Source organism: Schistocerca nitens, unplaced genomic scaffold, assembly GCF_023898315.1.
Source record: "Schistocerca nitens isolate TAMUIC-IGC-003100 unplaced genomic scaffold, iqSchNite1.1 HiC_scaffold_338, whole genome shotgun sequence".
In the NCBI taxonomy this organism is placed as follows: Eukaryota; Metazoa; Arthropoda; class Insecta; order Orthoptera; family Acrididae; genus Schistocerca; species Schistocerca nitens.
The window spans coordinates 1,768,568-1,782,548 of record NW_026045872.1 but is presented as its reverse complement, the minus strand read 5'-3'; the positions used below and the strand labels follow the sequence as shown (position 1 = coordinate 1,782,548).

Sequence of the window (13,981 nt, the reverse complement as noted above, 5' to 3'; positions counted from 1 at the left end):
CTAGGGGACTGATGACCTCACATGTTATGTCCCATACTGCTCAGAGCCATTTAAACCATTTTTTTAACTTGTGATGAAGCTTAGGTTCACTGTTATGATCCAGAATCAAACAGACCAAGCATGAAATGGAAGCACACCAACTGAACTGTCAAGAAAAAATTGAAACCCAAAACATCAGCAGGAAAAGTCATGTTGACGGTGTTTTGGGATGCTGAAGGTCCAGCTTCTTGTTATTATCTCGAAGAGCAGCATACAATGAACAGCCAGTACTATTCAGATTTGCTTTTAAACAAGGTGAAGTCAGCCATGAGTGGGAGACTTCGTGGATCTCAGAGGAGAGGTGTCATTCTCCGCAAGACAACGCACATCCTCATATTGCTCAACTAACCCGTGAAACCATCGACAAAATGGGCTGGGAAGTATTGCCTCATCCCCCTTACAGTCCTGATTTAGCACCTAGTGATTTCCATTTTTCTGGTGCACTGAAGGAGGCATTAAGTGGGAAGAGGTTCCAGGACAACGAGGACGTCAAAAAGTTTGTGGGAAATTGGTTCAAAGATCAAGATAAAGAGTTCTTTGCAGCTGGAATAAAAACGCTTGTAGTCCGTTGGAACAATTGCACAAATGTTCAAGGGGATTATGTTGAAATGTAGAAAAGTATTCTTTTGTAAAAATATACGCTATATTCTCCAGACCAATTTGTCTCTTTAATTATATAATGACCCTCGTTAAAGTAGATGTACTCCTCCTAAAGCACTGGACCGTTTTCAACCACACTTCGTACACTTATTACTTCCTGTCTGGACAGTATCCATGTGCCGATAAGAACAGCCTACTTACGGAAGAGGTGGAGGAGAGGGTGAAAAATCAGTGTCACACACGACAATTTAATACCCATCACTCATTCCTCCTTTTTTTTGAGAATCAGATCACTTAGTGACTTTCAACCAACTGTTCACATAATTTCAAACCATTATGCAAATTTTTTTAGCTGACAATCACAACAAAATAATAAAATCTCAAATGCAGTAAAACTGCCGCACGAAGTATATCATTTTAATGTACCAACAAAATTATATCACTGTACGAGGCATAGTTCAGCGGATACGACGTCATAAAGACTAAGATGCGTCATATCTGCCACATCAAGCATCATATTTAAATTTATTACTTCTTCGCCACTATCTATATTCATGAACCACTTTGATAACAGTGGCCACATATACCAATATACGTGATAAACTTTGAGCTGCGTGAAATGAAACTGCATGCTGAAATTCGCTAGAGACACAGGTGAAATGCGCTAGCAAATGAGTGTGGAATATGTTAAACACACTGCTGGAAAATGAAAATTATTGCACGTGGAAAGACGATGTCGATTTTGACCCGATGACGGCACTTGGCACTGGTGGATAGCAAATGTACTGATAAAGGTTTCATGTCGATCGCCAACAGATAGCGTAGCGGCACAGCTACCAGAGGACCAACTGTGTCTACCCTTTAACAAGGAATGCTCACAGCCAGAAGGCTCAGTGTGGTGTAAACATGTGAAGCAACCAAGCCGCGGAGACGCCATAGTGCTGCCTGTAGCCAACTGTGCGAGTCTGAAATGGATGAGCTTAAAGTTATATCTTGGGCTTTTTTAAGCATTCCATGCGTAGTTTGTCATACTCGATGGTGATCTGGGCGGGGTAAATCATATCCGCATATTCGGACTTTTAGTACGTCTGATATCATAGAGACCAAGCATAATTTCTTGTTGCTGCTGTCTCCAATCTGAAGAATGATTCAGTGCTGATCTCCATTCTGGTTCGTCTTTTGCAAATCTTTTCATGTCTACATGAAACCTACCTACTGTACACGCAATGTTTACCACCCATATTATCCTCCATAACCATACTAACTATAATTTGTTACCTCAGGATATTTTCTACCCTTGCGCCCATTTTCGTCGGCAATTTGTATCATAAAGCTCTTTTCTCCCCATTTCGATTCAGCACTCCTCCACGACTTAACCTATCCATTCTTCTGATCTTGTAGCACCACGTTTCAAAGTCCTAGATTCTCTTACTGCCTGTAGTGATTGTTGTAAACGTTTCTTTTTGAGACATGTTTACAACAAACACTACAGACAATACGAGAATCGAGGACTTTGAAACGTCGTGCTACAAGAAAAAACTGGGTGTTGTGTGATGTCCTTAGGTTAGTTAGGTTCAAGTAGTTCTAAGCTCTATGGGACTGATGACCATAGATGTTAAGTCCCATAGTGCTCAGAGCCATTTTTTTACAAGATAAAAAGAATAGATCGGTTAAGTCATGGAGAAGTCTTTCTAGTTACTGTCGGTCTGCACTTTACATCCTCTCAGCTTCCGCCGACGTCAGTAATTGTACTGCCTAAATAACAAAACTCGCAAATTACTTTCACCGTCTCATTGTCTACTGCCATAGTGTCAACATCAGTTGACTTCATTCGATTGCTTTGCATTCCCCAGTATACTTAACGAGTACAAAATTCTTGCGAAGGTTTTACATAAAAAGCGACCAGGTTTTCTGAAAATGTGTGTACCTCACAACTGGATCATGTTTTGAAACTTGTCTGCCGGGATGGGGAAGTAATCGCGTTCATATCAGTGACAATTACAATTATTCGGCTAAGAATACAGTGAATTCTTCGTTTTAGTGCCCACAATTTTACAAGACAAAAAGGTTTGTCGGTATTTCATACGTCTCTAGTGTGGTCGATGGATAATAATGCTATGCTATGCTAAGTATCTTCAGCAGTGAATGAATTCGGAAGAGAAGTAGCGGAATAGTTTCCGAATTCATATAGTTACCGTAACAGAAGAGAATTGAAACGTTTGGAATGTAATGATACAGAAAATGTTGAAAATCAGATGAGCTGATATGAAACGTGGAGGTTCTCCGCAAAATTAGCGAAGAAAGGAACACAAGGAAAACACTACCAAGAAGAAGGTACAGGATGACAGGACAAGTGTTAACGGTTCAGTCAATAAAAGATTGTAGGGGCAAACATTGGAATATATCTAGAAGTTAACTGAACTCAGGACGTACGCTGCTATTTTTAGAGATGAAGAGGTTGACGCAGAAAAATAATTCAGGGCGGACAGCAGCAAACCAGTCAGACGAATGTCGATTCAAAATAAAAGAAGGTGACAGCCCTAAAGTTTGTATTCTTGTCACACATCCCTCCACTATGTCGTTACTGACACCACAGGCTATGAAGAGCAGATCGTCCATACGTCTGGGAGTACCTACGTTATACGCTGGTTAAGAGTTTACAGAAATTAGTGACCGAATGGTTGCTACAAATTTCCGCATAAAGTACACTGCGTCGTTTTTCATAGAGGTACTTTGCATGAGATACGCGGACATTCCTCACAAGCCTCGTGTGAGCAGTAAAATCCCTAAGTTTAGAAGGCTTTAATTTGGTGTATCGGAACGTCATTCAGCATGAGAGTATCCACGTATATTGCTCCCTCATACTGTACAAATTACTGTTTCGGGTTTTTTATTATTTTTTTAATTTTTATTCTTTTTGTTTTGTGCCTCCACACGATGACAGTTGCCATCACACTCAAGAATCTGCTGCTCTTTGCAAAGATTGGAGTTTTAACTGCTGAGCTGAGGTAGTTCTTAGGACAGGCTCGCACAGTCTGTGCTTTCTGACGTCTGTAAGCCAGTAAGTAGCTCAAAAATAGACCAAAATAGACGGCTTCGTATGTCGAAATACGTGCAAAATGACCGTAGAGATAATGTCACATTTTACACAAGTTGACTGCACAACATCTTGTAATTGTTATTATCAAGATATAAATTCATTCAGTTAAATTGTTGTACAGAGAAATGCCTCAAGGACCTGAAAGTACTACAATAATCAAACCATAATAATCATTTGCGACAGTGTGCTTCTCATGTTATACTTTTTTTGGTACTAATGGGCAAGAAGCTATGTTAGAATCGTAGGACCATTGTAAAGCTTGGATGTCTTCCGCAATATCTTAGTGAATTGCAACTGAGAAAAGTTCGCCATTTAAGAATATCTGCGAGCACTTCAGGATACTCCCATTTGCAAAATCTGCCTTATAACTGAAGAAAAGTCTCCATACGCCTTGTTTTCAAACGGGTAATTCGAACTAATTTAAATTGTTTGCTATGACACCTCCGTCCCAGTTACAAATATCTATGTATGGTGCCTCTATTCTCTAGTTGTTTATCTACTTAATGGTTATAATTTCACTTTCGCTACTTGAGAGGGCTTCCATGAAAAACTGTGATTGTAGGAGTATGAAACTCTGTGGAGGAGATGCGGAAGAGAATTAACAAATAAACCACTTAAAGCATCACAGTTTAATTTCCACATGAGAGGGAAACATTTGTTGATTGCATACCATGTTTACGACCCAGATTACGAACGTTACTCAATGTGACGACCATCTGCTTCCACGACAGCTGTGAAGCCCACTGCAGATACCATTTCACAATTGCTCGTGGCATTTTTCGAACGGTGAATCATGGAGTGTTCAGCTGTTGTGACACAGCTCGTACACTGTCTGAAGATCGCACATTACACCCTGCATTCTAAACCATGCCAACATTAACTTCCACAATTTGCAGCACAACTGCCCGTCGGCCATTCCGAGGAGCAGTTGTCACCAGTTAATTCGACTTTAGCATCACGTCCTTCAGCCCCAGCCGTTGTTTTGATAAAACAAATTTACGAGTAAAGCCCAGACCACTTTATCCGAACCCATGTTGTCTGTCTGCAACTGTAATGCACACTGATGTATAACCCTAGGTCGTTTTTCCAGTACCGGCGCCTAACGGCAAGCCATGACACTAAAACTGCTAACACTGTATATCCTGCAGAGCACAACCTGAACGTCATTCCAGTAGAGATGGGTACCTGGACGGTAAATATTTTTCTATCTACCCTGGGTCACGTAGTGGAAGTTTAATTAGAACCGCCCCTTATGTCAAATTACAGCTTGTTCAACATGTACTGATGTGCGCCTACCTCGTCACAAATGTGCAGCTAACGCATGATTGTTCTCCGTCAGCGTAAGAAAAGTTCCTGAGCCTTGGCGGGAGTGGCGCCAGTCGTATCTCTGACATGAGGACGATCGATTTCCTAGTGCAGGAGTTTGTCTTTGGGGTTGGGCCGACTCGAGATGTAAGGGAGTGCCGATCGCGAGTATAGTGAGAGGACACAACGCTTTGAGAGCGTAACGCGGTGGTGCGCGAGTCGGCGATTGGCTGGCGGACAGAAGCGAAAACGGCGTGCCTGTGGCGGGGCGGTGGTTGTCACGTGGTTGTACTGGAGTCGGCGGGAGTTGGCCGCCGCTGTGCATTCTCCGGCAACCTTGTGAGCTGTGGAAGTGCCCGCTTCCTTGGAGGGACACGCTGTTATGATCTCGTAAAGTGATAGTCTGACATTTTCGCAGAATCTCCCCGGCATCAAGACACCCAGTTACGTACGCTAATTACTAAGAGCGCTTAATTAACTGTGATTGTTATCGCTCTTGGTACAGTAAGACGTTGCAAGACGTGTTTGTTCGATTTCATTTGAGGCCTCTTACTACGTGTGTGCTCTGCTTCCGCATAATATGGATGTATTTGCAGACGTGTGTCATAAGGTTCTAGTGAGTGTCGGTTCTCGAGAGCCAGTTCATTTCCCTCTCTTAGTGTTTGTTTATCAAGTACTACTTCACTTAAAGGAAGCACTTCCGAGTGAAATTAGTTGTTGTTTAGCTTTGATTTTATAGAGTAAATTTACTGGTCAATCTTGAATGTTAAACTTAAAAAAAGTTTTTTTGGCCTGCTGTTGTGAGCTGAGTCAGTTGGCAACCGAAGCACTGGGCTTCCCTTTAAATTGTAAGTTTGGCTTACGGGCTCGTGTGTTCCTCTTCGGTAGCGTTTACGTGGTTCACATTTTGGTGGCCTACTCGACGTGGGGTAGCAAACGGAGCCACGTCTTTGTTCGAAGTATTACTTCTCTCAGTCGGCCTTACGAGCTTGGACTTTGCTTCTGTTGTTACACATTTATCATTGTACAAAGTTGTAACTTTCTATGCCCTAAACGTCCATCTTACAAGTCAATGGGCATTTGAATAATTTCGGGTTCACCCTGCAAGATTGCCCAGCTTACGTTTAATAAATATGTTTTAATTATTCGTGTTAAAGTTGAAACTGGAAGGGTATTAAATAATGTCTTAGCTAGAGTTGTTTGTTAAAGTTATAATTTAATTCAGCCTTAGTGGGTTCTGTCAATTTTAGTAGGAGATCGTGGGGTATGATTTATCAACTTGTTTATGAGTTTATGTAATGAGAGTTTCTTAAATATTTTGCCTGACCGGCGGTCCTCAATGTTTATGGGAGATGATTTATTGATTTGCTTATGATTTTATGTAATATATGTCTCTTAAATAATCTTGCCCGAGTGGCGCCTGTCAAATTTTATGTGATTGTTTTGGGTAGCTAATAAACCCATTGGAACTGAAATGTTCACTTTATTATGTCACCCCTTCCACCCCCTAGAGATTTAAAGGATAAATAAACAGGTATTAAGTAACTACGTACCATTTCCTTTTCTGTCGTTAGCTTTACACGGTTCGGAAGCGTGTCATTGTCAATGCCAGTTATTACACTGAAATTATATTCCAGCGATGCGTTTCAAATATTTTTTTCTGGCCACATTGTCATATGAAAATTTAAATGGCGTATCAGACATCATGGAATACAACATCAATGCATAGATATGTAGCGATGGTTACGTATATTCGAAATGCTGTTAAAATTCAGGCCATACACCAGCCATTTTATTTGCTGAGGAGTAGTGAAACTAATTATGTAAGTGACATTTAACAAGAAACAAGAAATTCATTCTATACGAGTTATACTAAAACAAAAAACGAAGGGCAACTCACATAGAAGATAACACGGCAAATAGTGTAAAATTCTGCGATTGTTCTTCCATATTACCTTGATATAATTAATTCGAAATTGTATTATTTGTTGAAGCAGTACACTGAAAAACATGATAGGTAGTATCCCCGTTTCTTCCAGAACCATTTCGTCTCATCAGAAATTGTGACCAATGCAGTTTTTGCGAGTGACAGTTACGTTTGCTAGTAGATATGTAATAAAGGACCGTTTTCCTATTGGATTCCTCTTTATACAGAAATTGACGAAGAATAGTGGTAGCAGACTTTTATTTTGTCCCTTCAACGGTTCGTGTTCCGTGATAGAAAACCATAACTATTATGCTTGACACTGTGCCATTAACCCCGTTTTCCCACAGAACATTGTTTGCGTTTGCACTAAGCGGAAATCGTGGATGTAAATCGTTGTAGTTAGCCTTCTGACTGAAATTGCCTTCGATTACAGCTGGCTCTTTAAGAGGCAGAGCTGGAACCAGCAGGAGAAACTTGTCGAAAGAGTTCTACACGGCTTGTAATTCCGGCATTTAATTCACTTTAATCAGTTTTTGTTTCAGGAGTTGTAATCAGTTTTTAATAAAGGGGACGGAAGTTTTCGCGCGAACTTCAACTACTTTGCTCTCTTTCCGTTTCGTTCTTTCAACATTGGATATCTCTTTTCTTTTCGCCTTAGCAGACGAATCACGACGGGGCCACGAAATAACAGTTCACTGTGCAACTTTTCGTGCTGCTCTAGGACACCTTTACGGTCTTTCTGAAGCAGCGCTGTTAGGCTCTGAATGTTCGAGAAAACAGCATCCTACAAATTATTCCCTTTAATTGTTTAAATGGCAGCAGTACGGAAGAATCTTGTACCATTGTTCAGAAAAATAAGAACTTCTAAAATTATTGTTAGTACCGAGTGAAGTGGCGCAATGGTTAAGACAATGAACGTACTTGTATATGCGAGAACAATGGGTTCACACCATGCTCCCGTACTAAAAAATATTTTGCGTCTTACGTAAATTGTTACAGTTTTTATGATCCGAATGGTCTGAGGCAGCTTTCCACACTAATCTATTTTGTGCAAATCTGTTAATCTCTGCACAATTACTACCATCCACATCCATTCGAATCTGCATTCTGTAGTTAAACTCTATCTAATAAAAGCAAGTGTCCGATTTCACGCTACACTCTAAATTTTCTCTCTTTTCTGATTATTGTTATGTAAGGAAGTTTCTTTTCTGAGAAAATATGTAGAGTCTTAACATGTCACAATAAACAACTTTTCTTTGTATCGAAAGCTACCATTTGCACACTACCGTGAAGCTGTATAAATAATTAGCTCTCGGTAACATGTGCACCAACGAGAATTAAGTTTTTCAGTTATATTCTAGATAATGAAATACAAAATTACAAAAATTTTAAAAACTTTCTAGGAAACTTTTAAAAATTTTGGAAATACTTTTATATGTTGCCTCAGTCACATTGAACACTAACAAAATTTTACACAGTGATTACCAGTTTCGGTAGCTTAACTACCGTTGCCACTGATACCCGAAACAAGTTACGTAAAAATTGCTTTTGGCTTGCTTTTAAAATATTTACTGGATATTAACATTACGGTACAATAAATGCAACTAGCCGTGTACAACACTTCTGTATCGCCCAGAACACTAAAATTTTAAAATCTCCGTGCAAAATCAGAATTTAAAAAAATTACAATACTGAAGAGGCTCCATGTTTCAATTGCTACCAAAAATAGCGTGGTACACTCAAGTAATTACCCTTTCTACTAAATAAATAGTATCTTACTCGTTGGTCAGTACTTAATTTATTTTTTTGACCTTTTGTTCGTTTTAGGCTGAATATAATACATTTTACCTGAAGATTTAAAATGAGAATGTTATGGACGATGTAATGGCGTTTTACTCTGCTACTTACATTTATAATACTGCTTGTGATATGTTAATTCCATGCAGATTTCTTAAATGTAAGCCAATAGCAACTACTACATAACTTGTTCTTCTGGTTTGTCTGTTCTCAGGACTGGGGGCAATGGACAGAGAAAGAGGGACAAGAGCAGATAGAAAAAGAAAGGAAAGAGGAGGAGATTGACAGGGGGATGTAGAGATGGACAGAGAAAAGAAAGGACGTAGAGAGAAGAGGGTGGAGGAGATGAACCGTGAGAGGGGGACGGAGGGGACAGCCAGGTAGAGGGGAGAGGGGGAGATCGATAGAGAGAGGAGGGGAGAGAATAAATGTGAGTGGGAGGAGGAGATGGAATTAGAAGTGGGGAGGAGAACATGGATCGAGGTGAAGGAGCACATTGACAGAGTGTGTGTGTGTGGGGGGGGGGGGGGGGCAACTGATGGACAGAGAGAAGGTAGGAAGAGACGGACAGAGCTAGGGGCAAGAGGAGATGGAGAGTGGGAGGTGGATAGATAGAGAGAGGAGGAGGAGGTGGATTAATAGGAGATTGGAATAAATGCACACCCTTGCAACGCCAGGTACTCAGCTAGTACTGTGAAACAGAACTGTGTCCATCTCTGTTTTGGTAATAAGGTGTGACTTTCGTATATCAATTTGCATATTTTTGCTACGTTAACAGTGTGTACCAGTTACACTGGTAAGAAAATGTGTTTCGACAATTTGTTATTTTACTGCAATTCTGGATGAAAAATTGATAATTTACTGCTTTAATGTAATGTCCATGGTGCTGAACATAATTAATATTTATAGAAATGAAGTGGAAGGGAGTTTGGTAACATACTATCATTTTTCATAGGGCTTTGTTAGTTACGGAGAAACAGGAATTTCACGCTGACAAACTTCAAACAGCAAATTACGACGAGGGACATCAGAGGAGCTACGATCGTTCAGTATGTATCTATTTAATTCACTATGGTAAGGCCTACGTTTAAATCTCTCGAATACGCGTTTAGTCCTGCACACTGCCAACAAGTAAGTAAGGTGAATCCTCAACCGCTGGTATACTCACAACCATTAAAGTAACTTTTCATCAGAAATAATTGGGGGGGGGGCTATATTAAAAGGTCTGTATTTCAAATGAGAAAAGATAAATAACATTTAGTTAATAGCCTTTGTATGTTTTTAGTAAGCCAAAGAATAATATATCAGTGCTGGTGCTCGTTTGTAACTGGCTCCATAGCTTTCGGTTTGGTGTCAGGCACTGCACGTTGTCAGTCATGCATCCTCTCTTGCCTTTACTTTAATTTTCGTCGCAGGTAAAAACCTACCCCTACACCTGCAAATTGTGCTGAATGGATTTGGTATTACTAAATCTTTGTTGGTAATGACAAATACTTGGTAGCTAAATTTCTTCAAATTGGCGCCGGCCGCTATATTGTCTTCGCAGCATCCAAGAATTAGCATTTTTAATGAAACTACCAGCTTAAAATAACGGTTCACCGACTGAAAATAGCCTTATTACCTTGACGTCTTGGCATTCAGTTTTCTATTAAACACACCAGCAAAACAATTGGTAATCGAAAGTGTTACTGACGGCGAGTGCTAACAGTTAAAACCAAGCGATCAGTGGAAAAAGAAAAAAAAGCAGATGAATATAAAAGTTGTGGAGTTCGTTCGACAAAATGAAAGAGTTTTTGAAACGGCAGTTAACACACGTTTAAATCAAATGAATCATCGATTTTCCACACCAACACCATTCTAAATTTAGGGTTGCTCAGTGAGGAGTGCAGAGATGTACGCAGAGATTAACTTGTGAATGTAAAATGACTCGTTCTTCATTACTACGATCTAGCGTGCAAAATGCTCCATAGAAACTAGTTAACTAGCAGGTAGAGAAAGAGAGGAAATCAACCGACGAAATCTTTTGTTGCATTCAGCGTGATTAAAAAATTAAACAAATAAATAAAATGAAACGACCGTCCAGTAAATATAAAGTATCGTGTCTAGACATGCTCATGTAATGTAGGGTTACCCTCTCGTTATCACTGGAGTTAGATCCCCCCAATATAATACTAGGAGGGGAATATTGTTCCGCCAGTAAAGCAGCAGCAACAAACAAATGGTTAACTTAGAAGTCACTGACATCGAAAGTAGACAAGTCATCGAATGTCACCTGTGTACCAGATCCATCAAGGACGTTTCAATCCTTCTAAATCTGTCCAAGGCAGCTGTTGGTGATATAGTTGTCAAGTGGAAACCCGAAGGAAGGTCTCATGTACTGAGTGACAGGCACCGTCGAGCACTGCGGCAGCTATTAGTAGAAAATTGCATGAAATCAGCGGAAGGAATCATTCGTGGGTTGCACTGTGCTACCAGCTGTCCGGCGAACACAGTGACTTTGCGCACGTATAATCAGGTGTAATAGTCCAGCAGCTCCTTGCAAACTACACATTTCTGTAGTCAGGTCTCAGTGACTCTTGAAGAGGTGTAAAGAACGACGTCATTGGACACTGGATTACTAGAAACGAGTAATTACGAGTGATGGACCTCGTTATGTCCTGTGGAAGTCCGATGGAAGGGTTTGGGTTTAACGAACCCTGGGGAACATTAGCTGTGTTCACGTGTAGTGCCAACAGTGATGTACACAGGACCTTTTGTTATGGTATGGGTTCTCTTATGGTGTGATTCGCTTATTGCGCTCAAGGAAACGCTAAATACGGAAGGATACGAAGATACAGTAGACGAACATTTGGGACACGATGACTGTACTATGACAACGCATCGTGTCGTAAAGCAGCATCTTTGCCCCAACGGTTTGTGGACAATAACATTCCTGAAATGGACTAGCCTGCGAAGAGTCCCGACTGAACCCTATGGAGCAACTCTGGCATGCGTTAGAGTGTCGAAATCACTCTTGACCTCAGCGTCCTACATCGCTATCTTCTCTGGTTTCGATTCTTGAGGAAGTATGGGCTGAAATTCCTCCCCAGACATTTGGAAATACCATTGGAAGCGTCCCCACAGAAATCGTGTTGTGCTAAACGTAAAGGTTAGACATCCATTGGTAATTGTCTGGACACTTTTGATCAGATAGTGTACATGATCGTAGATCACACTAGAAAACATGAAAGGGCAGCATGTGTGTTCAATGTTGAAAGCATAATTCATGGAAAGGTCTCGAAGAGATTTTTGTCCAGCAGTGGATACTGCTTGTTGCGATGATTAGTATGAACATAAATAGGGACAGTAGATAATACTTTCTTCAAACATTAGCAGTCAGCACTAAATGATAATGGTGGAGTTTTGTTTTTATCCCTTACAAAATTTAATTTGATCTCCGCCTTTCTCTATGGGTAACTGTCCTCCTCTCCAAAAAAGGTAGGAACCACTGATTTAGATAAATCACGGTATGCCTAAATCTTCAGCACAGCATCCGAAGCCATTCCTGGTATTACAGGTGCATAAACCAGTGCGCCAAATCCCTCAGGCTGATGAATAAAGGTTTTCCCAGAGCTGCCAGAGGCGTCCCAGTAGCCGCCTTCCCGCCCGACTCGCTGCCTTTGTTCGCAGCTTTGCTGCCTGAGTTGTCGCGCCCCTGCATCCCCCCCTGCGGACTCACCTGCAGCACGTAGTGCACGTTCTCCTCGGAGAGCGCGTTGCCCGCTATGTCCAGCTCCCTGAGGGACTGCGTCAGCGGCACGAACGACGCGGGCTCCAGACGGTCCAGCTTGTTCCAGCCCAAGTCGAGGCTCCTGAAACACGCAGTACACAATATGCCGAGGACCTAATGGTGATTGCTGTGAACTGCTTCTCACCAGTGGCTCATACCAGTACCGATTTCACATTTGAAAAAGTTCATGAACACAACTGACGAAATCTCAGGAATCTGCAATAAATCATAGATTTTTTTTGAAAGAATACACCACCATCCGACAGTATATTTTTGTATATTTCTTTGTCTTCAGTGTAGTTTTCACCTTTCGCGCCATTATCGAGTACAATGTTCTTAGACCATTAACGTCATTTTGCTGTGTACTGTGGCGGATGACAATACACACTTCACATTTGATTAACATAATATGAATGGTCAAATTAACGTCTTGTAGGGATGCAGCACATTATCGTACAAGCACATGATGCCTGGAGAAGTCAGCCCAAAGCAGATAAAAACAAGACTCAAGAACATCGTCTTTCCCAGACACGGTGCGCTTATTCGATAATGTGCTGCATTCCTACAAGACGTTAATTTGACCATTTATATCATGTTAAGCAAAAGCGTTGAAGTGTGTATTATCATCCTGCACAGTACATAGCAATATGACGTTAATGGTCTAACACCATTGTACTCGATACTGACGTGAAAGCCGAAATCTAGATTGTACACAGGAAATACACGAAAATTTATAGTCAGATGGCGGTGTATCCTTTCAAAAAATACTGCATGACTGTGGCTAAGCACCATCGAAACAAAACTCTTAAATAATTTATAGCCTCTCAAAGGGCAACAAGAAGGATTATTGTAACAGTAATATTTACATCTTCTGTCTGAGCTCTGCAGCCTCGGTAATTTTAAAGTACTTAGTTTCCACCCGTCTGCTATTCTTCAAAATAAATACTTTATTAAGTCATACTAGCTAGTGACGAACCAAGCAAGAGGATATGAAAAGAAGATTTTCACAGTAAAGACGATACCCCTGGCCAAAATAAGCCCACCAGTATCAACCAATCGCCTTAATTCGAACAAAAAATTTCTGTTAATGTTCATCTGGAGCACAGCATTGTATGGCAGCGAATCATGGACAGTGGGAAAACGGGAACATCACATAATCGAAGCGTTTGAGATGTGGTGCCATAGAATGATGTTGATAATTTGAGGATCTGATCAGGTAAGGGATGAGACGGTTTCTTGAAAATTGGCGAAGGAACGAACACTGACAAAATAAAGTGATTAGACTACAAAAGTTTATTTAAGTGGCATCCGCAAACGAAAAACTTCATGTTGAATAAAAACACCACTGCATCTGTATGGTTACTTTACTTCAAAAGCACTACCGGTTTGGTAAGGGTAGATACCTAATCAGGTGATAATTACAACACGATGCTGTTGCACATTT

The 13,981-nt window shown here is 40.7% G+C and overlaps 1 protein-coding gene across 1 annotated transcript in view; it reads right to left on the bottom strand.

Moving 5' to 3' along the window:
* Positions 1-13,981, bottom strand: part of LOC126227747 (leucine-rich repeat-containing protein 15-like) — a 1,015,582-nt gene that overhangs the window by 17,417 nt on the left and 984,184 nt on the right. Inside the window, exon 8 of the mRNA XM_049942240.1 lies at positions 12,487-12,619. Within this exon, the coding sequence (XP_049798197.1) occupies positions 12,487-12,619 (133 nt within the window). The remainder of the gene's footprint in view (positions 1-12,486; positions 12,620-13,981) is intronic.